This window comes from Chenopodium quinoa, unplaced genomic scaffold, assembly GCF_001683475.1.
Source record: "Chenopodium quinoa cultivar QQ74 unplaced genomic scaffold, ASM168347v1, whole genome shotgun sequence".
NCBI classification, from domain to species: Eukaryota; Viridiplantae; Streptophyta; class Magnoliopsida; order Caryophyllales; family Amaranthaceae; genus Chenopodium; species Chenopodium quinoa.
The window spans coordinates 280,117-301,309 of NW_018744239.1; the positions used below are offsets into that span (position 1 = coordinate 280,117).

At 36.0% G+C, this 21,193-nt stretch overlaps 1 protein-coding gene across 1 annotated transcript; it reads right to left on the reverse strand.

The window, feature by feature from the left end:
* Positions 1-2,658: 2,658 nt before the first annotated feature.
* LOC110694075 (probable sodium/metabolite cotransporter BASS1, chloroplastic) lies at positions 2,659-9,018 on the reverse strand. The gene is made up of 8 exons (XM_021871232.1): positions 7,810-9,018; positions 6,588-6,681; positions 6,470-6,503; positions 6,335-6,389; positions 4,839-4,922; positions 4,470-4,757; positions 3,755-3,922; positions 2,659-3,504 (listed from the first exon to the last, which is right to left on the reverse strand). Exons 1-7 carry the CDS (start codon positions 8,374-8,376, stop codon positions 3,770-3,772), a joined length of 1,275 nt encoding a protein of 424 aa, XP_021726924.1. The 5' UTR covers positions 8,377-9,018; the 3' UTR covers positions 2,659-3,504; positions 3,755-3,769.
* Between the last annotated feature and the right edge of the window lie 12,175 nt (positions 9,019-21,193).

Consider the following 21,193-nt stretch of genomic DNA (forward strand, 5'->3'; position numbering starts at 1 on the left):
TTGTGCATTAATATTCAACCAACATAGATAAACAGGTTTAGGGTAAACCTATTGATTGCATGTTAGTCAGAAAGCGTACATGAATATGAGAAGAATAAAGTAGAGGCCTATTATTAGGGCAAGTTCAATATCTTTTAGGTTGGATTTATACCTTCATCCTCGAACTTCCAGTCATGGTTCAAGACCTTATGGAGTTGACGATCTCTTGGATCGTTAAGGGGTGTAACCTACACCCTGTGAACGGCTTACAAGTTCCTAAAACTTGGTGGTGACTCTTTTGCTCTAGCTTTCTTCCCTTTGGACGCCACCATGCTTAAGTGTATGATCACAGTGGGATTCAATTTTGGGGTAATGCTTGAAATATTCCCTACACCCGAAATCACGATGAATCAATTCAAAAAAACGACTGTCTTTGCTATCACTATTAGGAAAACTATCCCTAGACTGTTTAGCTTGATCGAGGACACACATCGCAAGCTTTATTCCAAATTGTCTTAGTAGTACTATTACGAACAGCATGAACGAACTAACTTGACAACTCTATCCGACGGATGCCCAAGTCTTCTATGCCATTGCTCGAAATCTGACAATTTCGGAACTTGCACCGCACATACTGTAGGAATTCGCCGAAAATAATAGAGTTTGTCCTTCCATTCACCGGCTCCAATCAGGCTCCCCGAATGTTAGTCCTGTATTGCACATATATAATTAGTGAAATGAGCAAAGCAATATATTTGAATCATCAATCATCTTTAACACCGATATTAAATTGCATTTTGATTTAAGAACAAATAAAACATGTTCCAAGATTAAGTCATTGCTCAACCGAACACGACCCTCTTTCAAGGCCACGACTTGGTCTCCATTAGGAAGACCCACGGGACACTGCAAAATTGAACAAATATCCAATAAGCATGATTCATCTCCAGTCACATGATGAGAGGCCCCCGTATCTATAATCCAAGAACCCGACACACACTCACCTTGCATCCGTTCTTGTTGATGGTTATTAACCATGTTTAATAGAAAACGAACATCGGAAGGCTTAAGGTTGGCAAAAAACACATCACCTTCGGCAGCTTGTGCAAAACCCGTGAGAGCATTGGCACGAGCAGGGGCAGCAGGTGGCTTCGGCACAGGGGCAGCCTTCGACGAGCTAGTAGCCCTCTTCTCTCTCCCTTTGTCCTTCCCCTTGAGATCGAACCACCATTCGGGATACCCATGAAGCTCGAAACAACCATCAATTTCATGTCCTGATTTTTTTACAGTGAGTATAGTATAATTTTGACTTGTCTTGACGATCAAAATTCTCTTTCCGACGGATTGACGGTACAGCAAAAACATAGGCCTCCTTTGATTTCTCCTTCTCGGCCTTCCCCTTAGCAATGCCACAAGACTCCTCTTGAAGGAGAACTTGATAAGCACAGTTCAATTCTGCAGGGGATTGTTGGGAAAGCAAGTTCGTCCTCATCGTAGCGTATAGGTCATCATCAATACCAATTAAAAATTGGTGTAAAATCTCCTCTTCTCTGTCCAAGGCAAATTTTCCAGCCACATCACACGTGCAATGACCACACTCGCAGCAATGGAGGGGTTTGATTCTCGTGAGTTCGTCAAATAATCCCAGCAATTTCGTGTAATAGTCTTCAACACTCAAGCCTTTGAGTTGTTTGCAATCAGTAATCTTTGCTCGCCATTGTTGCAAGCAAGGTCCATTCGAAACACTGCACAATAGCGTTTCTCTAAATATCCCAAAGACATTTCGCCTCCTCAAAGTAAGGAATTGATGCCGCAACTTTGGAGTCCATATACAGCAATAACCAGGAAACGAGCATCGAATTGACAATCTCCCAATCAAGTAGCTTCTTCTTCTCAGTAGACTTGGTGATGGTTCAATCAACAAACACAAATTTACGACGAGATCGCAAAGACAAGTAATAGCCCTCGACCATGCCAAGTTATTATCTTCTTTCAAGATTACATGAGTAATCAAGTTTCCCGGCTGATCATCGGCGCCAAGGTAAAACGGTGAAGCAGGATCAATTTTCCCGTCGTCACCCATTGATGATGATGATTAAGCATTTCATGAACAAAGTCATACGTTTCAGCGTGTTGCAGCTATTCTTACATGCATGAGGATGCATGTAAACAATCTAGGATAGTCCCTTGATCGGTTGATCCCTTCATAAGCGATTCTCATCTACTACTAAGGTGGTATCAGTCCTAAAAGCTTTCTATCGAATTATTTATCTCAAATGTAAAAAGTTGTGTTTTTTTTTTCGAATTGTCATCATATCTAGCAAATTCAATTGCCTCTGCTCTCAAGTCTCAAGACTCTCAACTATAAAAGATGGTTTTAAAGCTTTCACAAAAGACTTGATAACAAGTTTTTGAATCTACCAATGAAGTAGTAAAACACTATTAGACTGCTCTACAACATTTTTGGTCACTTCATCCTTAAATCTAGCATTCAAATCCATCACAAAAACTAGCCTACAAGATTTATCATTGGTAGGAACTAGAACCTCGTTTTTCAGCTTCCCTATCATACACAACGAAGCTAAATCAACCTTTTGCGATCAGGTTTTTGCATAAAACATTGTATTTGCAACATTTGTTAATCCAAATCATAATATCAATGCCATCAATTTCAAGAAATTCGAGTTTGGGAATATAATCTAATAGTCAGGTGAATTGAACCCTTCTACATCTGCTTGTTTCTTGCAGATTTTGAGCTATGCCAATAGAAATACTTCAAATCTCTTTTACTACTCTTCAAAATAGTATTGGCTTGCTTTTTTTTTTTTTTTTTTTTTTTTTTTTTTTTTTTTTTTTTTTTTTTTTTTTTTTTTTTTTTTTTCTCCAGCCAAACTATCTTCGAACTGCTTGTTTTAAGCATCTTGCTTTTGAGCTTTACCTTCCAACCACAACTCGCTTTGATTTGGCAATCCATAGTCACTGCAGTTCTTGTGGATACCAACTTGAATCAATTTCAATGAGCAGTTCCAAAAAGAGCAGTTCTTTATCACTGATACAATAATTGGAGACTACTTATATAATCAACAACAGAGAGAATTGGAGAGTAAGAGAGCTTTAGACATAACATATCTTGAATAAATCCAATTGTTGTATCATTTAATACACAACTAGTTTAACGGTTAACCAGAATCTATCACTCATAACAAATAATTGATTCTAGCAAACTCCCTAGGCGGCTTATCGCCAACAAAATTTATAATTCAATCTGGCATAGGAATGACTAAAAACAGAATTCTGATATTGGCACCAAAAGTAGTCTACAATCTTAATTACAATTTGTAACAAGACTAGCAGACACACATCAACTTGCATTGGCCGAACCTATGCAAGCGTACTTGCACAGGTTGCTGCTTGCTCAGATCACAATTAAGAGATCTTTCATACAGAGGGTATGACAAACGTAAACTAGCTGGTACACCCTTATGATCATTCCACCTTTGCGAATCCAACTTCAATAATGAAATTCTAAAGGAAAAAGGAAAAATAAGTGGATGAATTACTTTGTAACTTGGACATACAATATCAGGTGTGTTTATTTCAAAATAAAATGATATTCAAAGAATCCTACTTCAATGATGTTACAGCTTTCCAGACAAAATATTTACTTCACAACATCCAAGTCAAATATGAATATAACAAGCAGCAGAGTATGAACTATGAAGAGAACTTGGAGAAGATAATTACACACAGGATGAAAAGTAAATCAGAGCATCACCGATTCAAAGGCTATTCACTGTTCCATCTCCTTAGGAGTGAAGTATCTCCAGATTCCCGCCAAAGCACTGCCTATAATTGAGTGACAAACACTAGAGACAGCACAAGGAACTGCAGTCAATGGATTCCCAAAATGCTGATTTGCAAGCACTAGTCCAAGAACCGAATTCTGAAAAAAAGTTCATGATTAGCTCAGTACATGTCCATGCTATGGAATCAGACAAAAGACTCAGTATGCATTGTGCGTAGAAAGGCTAAAGGTTTTTAATTTCTTATAACTACTACCAAATTAACTACAATCTTTAAAGTGATCAGATTTTGACTCAATTAGAGATACAAGTTAATCCAAGATATAAGAGTATTATTGAAGAAAACCAACTATCAAAATATTTTGCTCTATATGCCAAGGAGTTTCGCTAGGGAAGCCTGCAATGGAAATATTAAAGCATTTGGGAGAGTCAATCACTATTTTCATTTAGCCACCTAAGGCATTATAAACAATTTATCTTAACGGTATTATGCAGTGAAACAAGCAATGGTACTGAAGTTAATTAACATACCATTACTTTACAAGTATAATGTCTTAGAAACAGCATTTCTACAGAGAATTCTACAAAAAGCTTAAGAAAAAAAAAACACTTTGCAGTTGCTTGCTGATAACCTCAATAGGTTATAATTTTATGCAGAGTAAGCATCTCCAAAATATTAATTCTTACCTGCATTCCAACCTCTATTGATATGGTCCTAGCTGAAGTTATATCAATTCCAAGCAACCTTGCAAGCATGTAACCAAAGAAAAATCCAGATGAATGAAGTAGACAACAAGCTATCACAACTTGCACACCAGACATCAAGATTGCAGAAGAACTCTGAGCAATTGCATGTCCGCAAAGAAGACCCACAGTCCCCACAGCAAGGGGTGGCATCAAAGGAGAAACAAATTTTACAAGGCCCTGGAAATACTGATTTAAAAACGCGCCAGCTAACACAGGAAGCAACACAACCTGCAAATCTAAGAGTTAGAATTTCGAAAGACACCAGAGCAATTACATGGTAAGAATTGAGCTAAGAACATAAGCACAAACCTGTAGCGTTGACATCAAAAGTCCAGCGGCATCAACTGCAACATATTGCCCAGCAAGTTTAGCAGTGAGGTAGGGAGTCATGACCTGCAATATGATGCTTAGAAAACTTCATTGACACCAGTGAATTTAGCTTCAAGGCAGGAATACAGCTCTAGTGTTAAGAACAGTTCCAAATAATTCATTCTAGTAATAGATTGTTCTGCTAACAGCTAACATAGACATGAGCACAAGCAAACCTCAGAAAATTCTCAAGTTACCCAGAACATTGACATAACCAAGCAAAAAGAGAAAAACATGTTCAGCATTTGATACTAGATTTCCAATAGAATGCCTTTTGCAGTTTTGCACCTACAACTAGCATGTCCTTTACACTCAAAGAGTCATTAAAAGTCAAAGAGGTCAGGTAAGGAACACAGAAAGGAAGAGCAGGACACAAAATCCAACACTTCTAACCTTTAAAAAAAAAAAAAAGGTACCACCCATAGCAGAGAGAAAAAGAATATTGAGTTGACTTTTCTAGAATTAAGAGTTCAAAGCTCAAGAAAAGCACTGTATCAAACTGAATAAGGAAGAAACCAGAGATGTGCTGAACTATTGGTTGATTACAGACTAGTAGCAACCAAGACAGCCTTGGCAAGTTGCATGAAGATGCATGAAACAGTCTGCAAAGAGGAGCAAAAGAATGAAACTGCTAACAGTGCCTAGGTGAGTAATTTCAAAAGATGTTAATTTTTTAAATAAAAGGCGGGGGATCAACAAAACAATTCCCCCCCCCCCCAAGTCTTATATTATTTTGCGTACCAGAGAGATTAAAAATAGTGAATAGAAAGAAAAGGAAAGATAGTGCAAGGTGCAAGAGAAAGAGAAAGTGCGAGGTTGGAGAGAGAAAAAGAAAGAAAAGTTTACTTGAAATGGCAAGTGTGGAAATAAATTGGGACACCCAATCATTACTTCAATTGGCAAGCATGGAAATAATTTGGAAATTGTGGGTAGGTCAAAAACCGAGAAATAGCTATCTAAATACATCGAACTTTTTTCCTTATAATCCCATCCCTAGGCAGACCTTCATTAGAGAATTAAGTTGGTAATCTAACAATATGACATGATACACAGTGCAAAGAGCTTCACAATAGTATATGCTTGGGTGGGTAGACATTCCCTGTGATGGTGTAATTCTCCATGATTACACAACATAAAGCTGGATTATTATTTCCATATGCCGTTTGCAATTACCAAAATAAAGATATTAGATACGAGGAATCCAGCATTATCTTTGCAATATAAGAAGAATCCACTAAGGCAAGGGACCATTTTTTTCTTGTATATTTAACAACACAAAAAGATACATTTCAAGGTATAGCTAACAAATAGGAAGGAAAATTTTAATTCAATTACCCAAAAAAAAGTACAGTAATGGATGCATACAATCAGGACAAGCCATACTAAAAGGGCAACAAATGAGTACAACAAGAAGGAACGGTAATGAAGTTACAAACCACGGCTGAAAATGTGCTTGCTGCTGTCATCAGCACTGAAAGAGCAACATTTCCACTGTAGGAAGAAACATATTAGAAACCTACCAATTCTGGTTCTACTAATGAGTAAAATGCAAAAGTCTGAAATCAACCTACCGGGCAATATAGGTGACAATATTACTTGCTGTCCCTGCAGTTTTCATGGAAAACATGTAAAAGAGGAAGAAAAATAGGAACAGAAAAAGTAATTTAATGTCCTATGGAAATCACTCACCACCAGGACAACAGCCAACTAATATTAAGCCAGCTGCATAATGGGATGGTAACCCTAGAAGTTTGCTGACAAAGAATCCTGACAATGGCATCACCTGCATAAGGAAAGGAGAATTAATGCCTCAACTTTGAAACCACGATAACAATTCAGATTACTTATCACAAACTTGTGAGGGGAAGATGATAACAAAGTGCTGCAGAAGCCCTTTATGGCAGATATGTGCTACAACAGGAGGACCAAGTCATTCTATCTTATGTTGATCATTCTAATATCGTAAAACTTAAAAATACATTATCTAGGTAAGAACACATTGCTTGTCTCAATAATAAAATCCCTGCGCAATAAGGATTGATGCCACAAAATTCGCCAAGCAAATGCTAGTGTATATACTAGGTGAAAAAAAAGTAGGATTTCTATTAACTTGTTGATGGCTATCAAGTTTATCATATACTCATAAATCATCTAATTACAGAGCGATAAGTAAGACTTCCTCACATATTGCAATAAGAATGAATACGCATCCCAAAGGACATGTTATATGCTAAATATCCATAATTATATAAGAGTAAAAATTATAAAAATTTGATATTGTGAAAGTATGTTTCGAAACGAATTTAACAAGACCCCACATAACTATATTTTACTTTACGTATAAATCATAATATGTGGTCAAACATGCGTGATGAATAGTTTAAAAGTTCAATTGTTGCAATATTACTAGAACGGAGGAAGTATATGCCAACAAAAGATTCACTTGTTTTAGCACCTAATTCTAATCACCTGCAAATCTGCAATAAGTCTAATATCAAACATTGAACAAAGTTTGAAGACCTATCATATAATGCTATCTACCTTGATAAAATCCTCAATGGAGATTGAAATTGGCAAACATACATACCTCAGTTTCATATAAGGATTCCTATTAGCTCTATTTTTTCAGAACAATCGCACAGATTCTCAATCCTTTTGGATTGGGGTTAGTACAAGATTGGTTCATGTTCCAATTGCTTTCAGGTCAATTACATTTTTCTATTATTTTTGCATGTCAATTCAGGTTTCGGGTTGTCAGATAATCATGTTTAACCCCCTAAACTTTTTAGCGGGTTCAAATTGGTCAGCAATATATACAATGCAAAATTTACCATCACAGGCTTCACAGCCAATACCAAAAATCTAGAAATCAAATAGAACAATAGAAGGTCTGAGATCAAAAGAAACAGACCGAGTACTGAAGAAAAAAACCGGCAATCACTTCTTTAGGCATAGAAAATGCCCCACTTAAATCATCCAAAGTAAGTGTCATGCCCATACCCAACATAGTAATTGTCAAACCCCAAATAGACATTTGTGGTGTAACCCAACTGAAAGAACTCGGCTTCAAAAGTCCAACCAAGCATCCTAAAGCAACCCATAACGGAAATGCAGTCGAAAACGCATCACTGATAGCTTCAATGATCACCCTGATCGATGGTTTGTTCCCTGCACTCAAGCTGTTCGACGAATTACCGCAGAGAAGCGGAGTACATTGATTTGTCTCATTTTTAAGTTTAGGAGTAAGAAAACGTTTTTGGGTAGCAGGAAATGAAATGGGGTTTCTCAAATTAGTCGGAAAATCATCAATTTGGGATCTTAATCTGAGTGAAGATGAAGTCTGCAACTTTGAGTGTTTGTTGGGAAGAGAAAGAAAATGGGTGATGGGATTAGCAATTGATGGCAAATGTTTGCTGCTGTGTGCGAAAGGATGTGCATTTGGTGCTCTTTGAACAGAAGAAAAAGAGGATTGCATCATTTTTTAGCTGATAATTGCAGACTGTAAAGAATAGTTAGAGAAGATGATAGGGCGCCAAATTTAGAGATTTGAAATTATTGAGCAGATTTTGAAATTGTGAAAGAAAGATTATATCAGGGGTGAGAGTTTATAGGCAATGGCGGCACAATCTAACATACTGCAAAGGCATATGTACAGTGATGAAGAAGACGAGAAGCATAGGAAGATGACAATCGAGATCAGTACTAGACATAGAAAAGTGTTTGTTTTGTAGGAGTATGAGGACGAGAACAGTTTACTACGGTCCCTACGGACATTGAACAAAAATTGTTTTTTTTTTTTTTTTAAGGTTAACAAGCCAAACAATGTAGGGGTAGAGGGGAGGGTAGACCTGGCAATCATGACTCCGACCCAAATGATCTGACCTATAATTTGAAATTGAACTGCTATTCATCGCTCCCATTTTACATACTAACGCTCCCATTTTGACTTGAATGGACAAATATGCCCTTTATGCAATTTGTGTTATAAAAAGGACTTTGTTCCCCATTTGGATACATTATAAGAAACGGTTCCCTCACATTATGACGTTGTTATCCCGAGCCTACTAAATCGGTCCCCACGACCTTAAAACTAAATCGGTCCCCACGACCACCTTAATTTCTTTTATTTAAAAAAAAACAATTAATCATAAAATTTTCCGACGGGTCTTGGGTCATGTACGGCGAGTGGAACATTCGTACGCCGGAGAATGCGTCGGAACATTCTGTAAGTTTTCTGTTTTTTTTTTTGTTTTCTGGAAATAGGACATCCGCCTAAAATATCCGGATGTCCCATGGTAGATTCGCCTAAAATTTCCGGATCTACCATGGAACATCCGGAAATTTCAAGCGGAAGGAGGGATCCACCTGAAACTTCTGGATGTTCCATGGTGGATCCGGAAATTTTAGGCGGATCCACCTAGGGACATCCGGAAGTTTCAGGCGGATGTCCCTCATAATTTTTTTTTTTAAAAAAAAAAAATGTTAATTACGTTATTTTTTTTAAATGTTAATTTTTTTTTTGGTGGTCTTGTGATTGTTGTTGTGATTAAGTATTTGATAATTAATGTAATTAGTATTGTTTTGTATTAATAAAATTATTAGTAATATGATTATTTTTTGTAACATTATTATTGTTGTTGTTGTTGTTGTTGTTGTTGTTGTTGCTGCTGTTGTTGTTGTTGTTGTTGTTGTTGTTGTTGTTGTTGTTGTTGTTGTTGTTGTTGTTGTTGTTGTTGTTGTTACTGTTGTTGTTGTTGTTATATTAATTAGTAATTAATGTTATGGTATTATTGTTTTGTATTTGTTGTTATAATTGTTTATTATTATTTTTAATATTATTATTATTATTAATATTAATATTATTATTTTATTAATTATTATTATTATTGTTATTGCTTTGTATTTATTATTATTATTATTATTATTATTATTATTATTATTATTGTTATTATTATTATTATTATTATTAGTAGTAGTAGTAGTATTAGTAATTTTTAATTATTTTTAGAGTATATTTGTTTTGTAATTGTTGTTATTATTATTGTTGTTGCTATTATGATTGTTGTTAGCAGTATTAGTTATTAATGTTAATATTATTAATAGTTGTAATATTGTTTCATAAATATTATAATTAATATTATAAAAAATTATATAATGACATAAACCATGTTTTGTTTAATTTGTATAGGATATTGATCGCGGGAGGAAGTAGGTCGTTGGGACTACTAACCCTAACCAAATTAGAAATTTATAATACCTAAACTTACACTAAACTAGTTAGTGGCAAGTAAAGGGTCGAACCCAAAAGGACTAAGTGTATTAATTTGTGCCAACTAGACTACTAGGAAAGGTCGTGAGATAGAGAGAGGTTAAACTAAACACGACTAAGAACAAACAACTAAAACTAGGGAAAGTGGAATCCAATCACATCAATGTATTAAACAACATCATACAAATAGATGAAAATGACCTCGATTAGGAACATCAACACATTTAACTCACTCTCGCACAATTAAGCATGTTAATTATCCACTAGTAGAAAAATAGCATTAGGCACCCCCCATATGGCACCGGTTCAGGCCAAACCGGTGCCAAAAATCGGCCCAAAATTGGGCGGGTTTTTAAACAAAGGGAAAAGGCACCGGTTCAACGCAAACCGGTGCCAAAAACATAAAGGCCACCGGTTTGAACCGGTGCCTTTTGAACCGGAGCCATTAAATATTAAAAAAAAACGGCCCTTTAAAACCCCCCAACCCTAACATATTCACTCCACTCACCTCCTCTCAGCCGTCTCTTTCTCTCTCCTCCTCTCATCCTCTTTCTCTCTCCTTCTCCTCCTCTTTCTCGATCTCCTTCTCCTCCTATTTATCTTCCCTCATCTCCCTTTCCTTGGTTTCCTCCTCCCTCATCTCCTTATTCGAATTTAAAAAGGTTTTTTTTTTCGATTTTGATATATTTTTCTTCGAATTCTTGGTATTTGTTTTTCGATTTCATTTCTGGGTATTATTAATGTTTTTCGATTTTGATTCATTTTTCGATTATTATTTGTTTTTCGATTTCTGAGTATTTTTTCGTTTATTTTTAGAATTTTCTGGGTATTTAACTAATTTTCAATTTTAATTTTTTTTTAATTTTCTAGGTTTTAATTTTTTTTGATTTTCTGGGCTTTGATTTAATTTTTTCTTCATTTTTTCTGGATTTTCAACTCATTTTCGATTTTCATTTTTTTGATTTTCTGGGTTTTAAATTTTCGATTTTAATTTTTTCGGTTTTTTTTTTTTTAATTTTCTTGGTTTTCAACTAATTTTCGATTTTAATTTTTTTTTATTTTTTTTAATTTTCCGGGTTTTAATTTTTTTCGATTTCAATTTTTTTAGATTTTCTGGGTTTTAATTTAATTTTTTCTTCATTTTCTGGATTTTCAACTATTTTTCGATTTTCATTTTTTCGATTTTTTGGGTTTTAAATTTTTGATTTTCTGGGTTTTAAATTTTCAATTTTAATTTTTTCGGTTTTTTTTTTAATTTTCTGGGTTTTAAACTAATTTTCGATTTTAATTTTTTTTATTTTTTTTAAATTTTCTGGGTTATAATTTTTTTCGATTTTAATTTTTTTCGATTTCCTGGGTTTTGATTTAATTTTTTCTTCATTTTCTGGATTTTCAACTAATTTTTTATTTTAATTTTTTCGATTTTCTGGGTTTTAATTTTTTTCGATTTTCTGGGTTTTAATTTTTTTCGATTTTTTTTTAATTTTCTGAGTTTTTAACTAATTTTTGCAGCTAATACATTTTAATTGATTTTTTTGGATGAACTAATTGGCGCAGGTATACTATTTGCTTTGCAAGCCCAAAATATTGCACATAATCGAAGAATCAAGAATCAATAATCAAGAATTGTGATGTTTGGGGATTTTTTTTATTGTGATGTTGTAATATTTTTTTTTTTGGTTATATTGTAGTTCTTTTTTATTTATTAATATGTGGTAATTGTTTAATTTTATAATTCGTATATTGTAATTTTTTTCTTGATTATATCCTGTAAATTTTCGGTTATATTCAATGATATTTGATTAATATGTTGTTCTTATTTATTTTAGTCAATTTGATTTTTAAGTGAAAAATGACAAACAAACAAAAAAAATATATATATATATTTTTTGGGGCTTTTTGGCACCGGTTAACTGGTGCCTTTTTAAACCCCTTTTTGGCACCCCTCACATTGGAACCGGTTCAAACCGGTGCCTTAGGCCGGGTTTGAACCGGTGCCAAATTCATTTTTTCACGTAGTGATCCTACTAAACTAATTCACTCTCGTGCAACTAGCCTAGCAAAGGTATGAAAGAATTTAGGGCTCTCAACCAACTCACTCTCGCACAACTGATTGTAAGCACAATTAAGAGCATAGAATCGATTAGCTAGAAAGATTCTAATCCATAAAAGCATCACCCATACACAATAATCAAGAAACGATTTCATACTAATCACAATCAATCATTTAATTCATTAATATAACCTTCACCCAATTTCCTATAACAAGACCTAAGCTAACATAATGAAGAAAGACATGGAAAACAAGGTAAAATAAGAATAAAAACAAGATTAAACAAATAAACTAATTAATCTACTCAAATCAACAAACAAAAAGCATAAAACTAATACTTAAGCAAAGAAATAAAGATGAGAGAAAGTTAGCTCATTTAATAGATGAGGAGAAGTTCCACAAAGTTGCTTCTTCAACCACTCAAAAACTCCATGGAAATCCAAGCTTTCTCTCTATACACTACTCCTAAACTAACCCTAAGAGAGAGAAAATAAAATTAGGCTAAACTAATCTAATCTATCTAAAATAAAATGTTGATTGAAAAGTCCTTAGAAAATAACCCAAAGAGGGTATTTATAATACAAGCTAAAATAATATAAAAGAAATTAAAAAGAAATAAAACTAAACTAAAAACCAAAAAAAACAAAACTACAATAAAATAAAATAAAAGAAAATAAAAAGGAAAAAGAAACCCCAAAAATTCCTACAATTCCCACCAAACCCCACGAATTATCAGACCCCCCAATTCCCCTTCTCTTCCTGGCTGCTCTGGACTTTCATCACCATCACGCATCATCTTAACCCTTCATCGAAAATCATCATCAAGCATCATCACATCGCAGCCGTTCGATTTTCATTAAAAGTCACGCGCGAAGCTTGTGAAATGGTTCGGTCGAACCATGGGTTGGTACGGACGAACTACGGGGTTGGTTCGGTCGAACCATGGGTGTGTTCGACCACACCTCTTCAAATTACAAAACATCAAAAGTTTCTGACTCGAACTTTGACCGTACTCCTTTGGTTTGCTCGAACTTGATTAATTGCTATTTGCTCTGATTTTGGGCGCTTGATTGAAGTGAATTGTTGCGATTTGTTGGCTGCTACTGTTGCGGTGGTTTTGGCGGCTGATGGATTGCGAGTTGGCTGGGATTGGTGGCGAAATGGGAGGCGCAGCAGGTGAGGTTGGTTTGTGGTGTTAGTTGCGTTGCTATTGTTCTTATTGGGGGATCTAATTGAGATAGGTTTGCTGCTGTGAGTTTTCAGTATGGGAGGTTGAAGATGGTGAGTGACGGTGGCTGTGATGCGGGCTGCGAGTAGAGGTGGTTATTGCGGTGGTGGCTATAGTGGTTGTTGCGGTGGTGGAGGATTAGGGATGTCAATGGGGCGGGGCGGGGCGGATGTTGGTCTTCCCATCCCCATCCCCACCTAATATTTTCATCCCCATCCCCGCGGCGGATCCAATTTTCATCCCCATCCCCGCCCCACCGGGTACAACTCCAAAACCATCCCCGCCCCACCCCCACTTGGATATCCATCCCCACCTAATCCCCACCAAAGACCTGCCTAATCCTCACCCAAGATCCACCTAATATCCGTATCTCAAATACACAATCTTACATAATTAATACGAATCATAAAATAAAACATTCTATACACATTTTTGTGTTATAATATAAGTGTCGTACAAAGTATTATAATTAATATTGTATTTCATGTAATTATTTTATAAATAGAATAAAAGTATGTAATTTTGCTTTAAAAGATATATAGATGTGGGTATGAGGTGGGGATGGGGCGGGTATGAAGCAGGGCGGGGATGGGGCGGGTACAACTTAAAATCCACCCCCGCCCCATCACCCATGGCGGGTATTGTTTTTATCCCCATCCCCGCCCCACCACCCGCCAAACCGAGACCCATCCTGGGGCGGGTCTCCTACTTGACCCGCCCCACTGACATCCCTATGGAGGATAGGTGATTGTGGGGTGAATTTGAGTGTTGAGGTGCTGCTACTGTTTTGGTGCTTGGAGTGTGTGAGGAGCAGGGGAGTTGAGTGCGCAAATGGGTGTGGAATGGTGTGGTGTAGGATTAGGAATTGGAGTGGTGCAGGTTAAGGTGACAGCAGCTAGGAGGAATTTTGTTGAACTTGATTGACTCGGGTCCCGAACTTCCAATGCAAACCATTTGACTTTGAAATCCGTGCTTCAACCCGAAAACATACCTACACAACCAAAAAAACCAAGAGAAATAAGGACAAAAACTAAAATAATAAAATAAAATGAAGTAAAATAAAATAAAATACGAAACTAAAATAAATAAGAAAATGAGATAATAAGAGAAATTATTAAAAATAAAAACTAAGAACTTAAACTACAAACATTAAAAGTAAGAAAAAATAAAATAAAACACGAAAATAAACTAAAAACTATTAAAAATTACAATAATACTCAAAATAAAGATAAAAGGCGAGAATAAGCAAATAATAGAAATAAAGGATAAAAAAGGGTTAAATTATCGGAAAATAAGCCGGAAAACGACTCAATAAACACCCTAAAATTGACATAAAAGTCACTTATCAAACTCCCCCAAGCTAACCTTTTGCTCGTCCTCGAGCAAATTAATATGAAACACGAGAGAAGGAGAATGAATTATTCAAGCAAAACTAAGACACTAAAGGAGACAAGGATGTACACTAACTCACTTTCGTAGGAATCACGGTCAATTTTAGCAACTAAAGACAAGCCCTTTAAACCCCTAGATCGCCCTAGAGGACGAGTGTGCTCTCGTGAGGGTGTCCTAAGAGTTTAACCCACAACTCTAAATAAAAACCAAGGCAAGGGAATAAAAAGAAAAGAAAAAGAAACATAAAAAGAGAAAGAAAATACAAATTCATATTTGGACAAGAGATAGGAACAAACACCAATGAATGCAAATCTTTCTAAGTAGACAAATGTATGCACGTTCCAAGATGTCAATGGTTGATTGAAACATAACATATGCTAAGCATAGAGAACTAATGAGGACTCAATCCACCCTAGCCCCAACCAATCGGGCTGCGTTCTCTCCACTAGCTTCAAATCAACCCTTAAGCTAGCTTCTCATGATTCCACGAAGGAACCGGAAAAAGATAAAGAAATGAAAAACTTTGAGAAGGTAATCCCGACATCTCAACTATGCATACTCTCTCCATAGGTTTGAAGTCTATCTCCCTCCACCGTTCTTTGACCCAACCCCACTAAAGTCTAAGGGTCTTTTATTGGGTTGTAACGTAAGGCTAAGGGTTAAGGCGGGGTAAAAATTTGAAAATTTTGGTGATATTTCCTAAGTGAAGCAAAAGAGTGGCCTACTCTCAAAAACAAACTCAAGAAGTCATAAAATATCAAACAAAAATACCAATAATGCCATCTCCCCCAAGCTTATTCAACACTAACATAATATATACCAAAACGAAGTAACTCTCCCCCCCCCCCAAGCTTGAACGAAGCATTGTCCTCAATGCTTAAACTAAGGAAGAAAACGAAACCAAACTAAAAACTTTTTGTGTTTTTTTGTTTCTTTTTCAATTTTTTTTAGCTCTTATTTGATGTCCTTGCCTTTGTTTTTTTTTTTTTTACTATGGACGGCTTTTTCTTGAAACTTCATTTGATTTTCTTGAATTTCATCTTTCTTCTCAAACTTTTTTGCATATATATTTTTTTTCAAGCTCAACTTTCAAGACCTTACTTAAACAAACTCACAAAGTTTTCTTGCTCATGATCAACACTCTCAAAACTCAAACCTCACATGTCAATGCTTCACTAACTAAAAGGGTTGGTAAACATGGGCCATTGGGTTTGTAATGTGGTTAAGACAAGAAAGGGAAAATTTAGGCTCAAATTGGTTAGCAAGTAGGTCGATGCAAAATAGAAAATCAAATTTGTAACAAAATAAAAATAAGATAAAGAAAAATGAGAAAAGGTGCCCTTTTCCTCCCCTAGAGTGGCTCGGTCACGATCTTGGGAGCTAGAGGTCAAAACAAGGATTAAGACATGCATAGTCAAGGATCCTAAATAGCCGCTCAACAAGGTGATGAATGCTAGAACAAATGAAGCTCACAAGGGATTATAACCAAACAAATACCAACCAAGGGTTTCAAATCCACTATAGAGAGCAACTCCATCTTACCACATTCCCGTGAACTAAGGCTTCATGGACCCCTAAAAGTTCTTAACCCGACTACATTAGCATATAGTATCCTAGAGTCAACCAATAACACTCTCAAACCGTGCATACATTTACCACTTAGGAAGAAAAACATTCAAGGATTCAAGTCCCAAAACAAAATGTCCAAAATAAGAACAAACAAAACACATTTTGCCAAAATTACCTTGAAAGCAAACAAAAATCTTTTTAGAATACCCTCCCCCCAAGCTTGAGTGAGACAATATACTCAAATATAAACAAAATAAACCATGGGAGGGGAAAAGAAAGAAATCAATCCAACAAACCAACACAAGTCCAACGAGTCACCAACCATTAGAGAAAGAGCTAAGAAAGATATTACCGGATATTGGTGGGTGTAATTACCCGCAAAGAATCAATTTAACCTTTCAAAGCCGTTTTCCTCTTGAATTGAATCTCGATTTCCATATGCTAGCAAAAATAGGCATTAAACTTCCTTAATTCTTGATCCAAACCAATGCATAAGTGTATATCAAGTTATGTACCTAGAAAGGGGCACACAAACATTTCCATGAGAGAAAATCTAATCTAAAAATAAAAGAAAATGAAAGCAATAAAAACCTCGGGTTACTTCTCGAGAAAGGCTTGTTTAACGTCCAAGCGAGACCACTCTAGTAAATAATATTGCAACGAACGCAAGAGCTTATCAAATGCACTACTACACATTTCATATGATAACAAGTAGGCAAATGACGGGAGGAGGACGTGCAACAAGATTATTGCACGTAAGTGAGGAGGAAGATGCCAAAAGACAGAAGAAAAATCAAAAGAAAAATCAAGAAAATAAGAAGAGAAAGAAGAAGAGAAATAAGGAAAAGAATAAAAAGGAAAAACCTCCTCAAAATCTTTTTGGGTGGCACAATCACCCATTTCCTCAATAATAGGAGGATGAAAAGGTAAAGTCTCATCAAACAAGAGAGTCCTCAATAGGTTCTTTGACAAAAGAAGGGAGGAACATGGGATAGTAGGAGATGTGGTCAAATTTCCTTGAGAAAGGGACATGAGGAAGGGGAGGAGAAACAATGGTCTCACAAAGCCTCACATCACCAATGAGGGCATGAAAATCAATCATAGAATCCTCAAAAGAACACTCATGACTCACATCTCCCTCAAACAAAAACTTTCCAATAGAAATAACCTCATCTTCCTCTCTATCACAACGATGAACAACAACTCCCTCAAGATCCTCAAAGCCTAGAGTCTCTAAACCATGCATGAAAGGATAAAGGTTTCTCTCAAACTCATCCCTTTCCCATGAAGCATTGCCAATGAACTCTCTCAAAAGGCTATAATGTTTTTTTACACCTTCAATGAACATACTAGCCATAACCTCAAATGATTCCAAAGACTCATGGGTAGAAGGGTCACAAACATGAAAGGTAGACTCATCAAGATGGGGAAGGGGGTCGGAATCCTCAAAATCGACATTTTCTTCATTCACAACTCTTCCACCATCACTCAAGGGACTCTCAATCTCTCTTGATTTCTCAAACTCATCATTATCATCCTCATGAACTCCCTCATTCAAACATAAAGATGGCTCACTCACATCCTCACAAAGGGAAGCTCTCAAAGGGGGTGAATAAGGGGAAGGATGGCATTCAAGCTCAAATGGGGAATGAAAAGGATCAAAATCCTCAAAAATCCTCTCATCACAAGAAAATCTCCTCTCACCTTCACACCCTTGCCCTACATCATCCTCAACAACACTCTCACACTCCAAGTGAGGTGCCTCACATCCATCTAAATCAAACATAGCACTCATCACTTGGGCAAGCCTCACTTCTCTCAATTTTTGTTCCTCTTGAAGCTCTTGGAGTTGTTGGGTGAGATATTGCATTTAAGAGAGAATTTGGGCATCAATGTTATTGGGTTGAGGTTCATGATCAAAGTCAAATTGCACATAATCAAAATTAGCACAAACCTCATCAAAATGAGCATAAGAGGGAAAGGTGTCAATTTGCATACTTGGATTATCACAAGGCACATAAGAAGTATCAAGAGAATTCATGCAAAAATTAAAAGAATCTTGGCATTGAGAATCAAAATAAGAAACTTGAGATTCTCTATCTAAAGAATCCCTAGCAAACCATGTGAAGAAATCCCAAGCATCATGCATAGACAAACGACAAAATCTACCATTATTCATGTCCTCAACCATTCCCCTAGTATACTCATTCATGCCCCAATAAGCTATACCACAAGCATCATTAAGAGAACACCCATGCTAACTAAGAAAACCATCTAGTCTTTCAAAGTAAGCATAGAAGGATTCACCATCAAATTGAGGAAAAGATAAGCATGCCATTTTTATACAAAGAACAAAGAAAATAAAACAAAATCAAATAATATACAAGAACCTAGCTAATCTAATCAACACAAACTAATGAACGCCTTAGTCCCCGGCAACGGCGCCAAAATTTGATCGCGGGAGGAAGTAGGTCGTTGGGACTACTAACCCTAACCAAATTAGAAATTTATAATACCTAAACTTACACTAAACTAGTTAGTGGAAAGTAAAGGGTCGAACCCAAAAGGACTAAGTGTATTAATTTGTGCCAACTAGACTACTAGGAAAGGTCGTGAGATAGAGAGAGGTTAAACTAAACACGACTAAGAACAAACAACTAAAACTAGGGAAAGTGGAATCCAATCACATCAATGTATTAAACAACATCATACAAATAGATGAAAATGACCTCGATTAGGAACATCAACACATTTAACTCACTCTCGCATAATTAAGCATGTTAATTATCCTACTAAACTAATTCACTCTCGTGCAACTAGCCTAGCAAAGGTATGAAAGAATTTAGGGCTCTCAACCAACTCACTCTCGCACAACTGATTGTAAGCACAATTAAGAGCATATAATCGATTAGCTAGAAAGATTCTAATCCATAAAAGCATCACCCATACACAATAATCAAGAAACGATTTCATACTAATCACAATCAATCATTTAATTCATTAATATAACCTTCATCCAATTTCCTATAACAAGACCTAAGCTAACATAATGAAGAAAGACATGGAAAACAAGGTAAAATAAGAATAAAAACAAGATTAAACAAATAAACTAATTAATCTACTCAAATCAACAAACAAAAAGCATAAAACTAATACTTAAGCAAAGAAATAAAGATGAGAGAAAGTTATCTCATTTAATAGATGAGGAGAAGTTCCACAAAGTTGCTTCTTCAACCACTCAAAAACTCCATGGAAATCCAAGCTTTCTCTCTATACACTACTCCTAAACTAACCCTAAGAGAGAGAAAATAAAATTAGGCTAAACTAATCTAATCTATCTAAAATAAAATGTTGATTGAAAAGTCCTTAGAAAATAACCCAAAGAGGGTATTTATAATACAAGCTAAAATAATATAAAAGAAATTAAAAAGAAATAAAACTAAACTAAAACAATTAAAATAACTAAACTAAAAACAAAAAAAAAAAAAAAACAAAACCACAGCAAAATAAAATAAAAGAGAATAAAAAGGAAAAAGAAACCCCAAAAATTCCTACAATTCCCACCAAACCCCACGAATTATCAGTCCCCCCCGATTCCCCTTCTCTTCGTGGCTGCTCTGAACTTTCATCACCATCACGCATCATCTTCACCCTTCATCGAAAATCATCATCAAGCATCATCACATCGCAGCCGTTCGATTTTCATTAAAAGTCACGCGCGAAGCTTGTGAAATGGTTCGGTCGAACCATGGGTTGGTGCGGCCGAACTACGGGGTTGGTTCGGTTGAACCATGGGTGTGTTCGACCACACCTCTTAAAATTACAAAACCTCAAAAGTTTCTGACTCGAACTTCGACCGAACTCCTTTGGTTTGCTCGAACTTGATTAATTGCTATTTGCTCTGATTTTAGGTGCTTGATTGAAGTGAATTGTTGTTATTTGTTGGCTGCTACTGTTGCGGTGGTTTTGGCGACTGACGGATTGCGAGTTGGCTGGGATTGGTGGCAAAATGGGAGGCGCAGCAGGTGAGGTTGGTTGTGGTGTTAGTTGCGTTGCTATTGTTGTTATTGGGGGATCTAATTGAGATGGGTTTGCTGCTGTGAGTTTTCGGTATGGGAGGTTGAAGATGGTGAGTGACGGTGGCTGTGATGCGGGCTGCCAGCAGAGGTAGTTATTGCGGTGGTGGCTATAGTGGTTGTTGCGGTGGTGGAGGATAGGTGATTGTGGGGTGAATTTGAGTGTTGAGGTGTTGCTACTGTTTTGGTGCTTGGAGTGTGCGAGGAGCAGGGGAGTTGAGTGCGCAAATGGGTGTGGAATGGTGTGGTGTAGGATTAGGTATTGGAGTGGTGCAGGTTAAGGTGACAGCAGCTAGGAGGAATTTTGTTGAACTTGATTGACTCAGGTCCCGAACTTCAAATGCAAACCATATGACTTTGAAATCCGTGCTTCAACTTGAAAACATTCCTACACAACCAAAAAAACCAAGAGAAATAGGGACAAAAACTAAAATAATAAAATAAAACGAAGTAAAATAAAATAAAATACGAAACTAAAATAAATAAGAAAACGAGATAAAAAGAGAAATTATTAAAAATAAAAACTAAGAACTTAAACTACAAACATTAAAAGTAAGAAAAAATAAAATAAAACACGAAAATAAACTAAAAACTATTAAAAATTACAAAAATACTCAAAATAAAGATAAAAGGCGAGAATAAGCAAATAATAGAAATAAAGGATAAAAAAGGGTTAAATTATTGGAAAATAAGTCGGAATCATAATAA

What these genes read in the sequence shown, in the direction of transcription:
- LOC110694075 (XM_021871232.1), bottom strand. Translation starts at nt 8,376, where the DNA reads ATGATGCAATCCTCTTTTTCTTCTGTTCAAAGAGCACCAAATGCACAT. An exon ending in GTTTTTTTCTTCAGTACTCG is followed by an intron (nt 6,682 to 7,809) that starts GTCTGTTTCTTT and finishes TTCCTTATGCAG; the next exon opens with GTGATGCCATTGTCAGGATT. An exon ending in CAAGCACATTTTCAGCCGTG is followed by an intron (nt 4,923 to 6,334) that starts GTTTGTAACTTC and finishes ATCATATTGCAG; the next exon opens with GTCATGACTCCCTACCTCAC.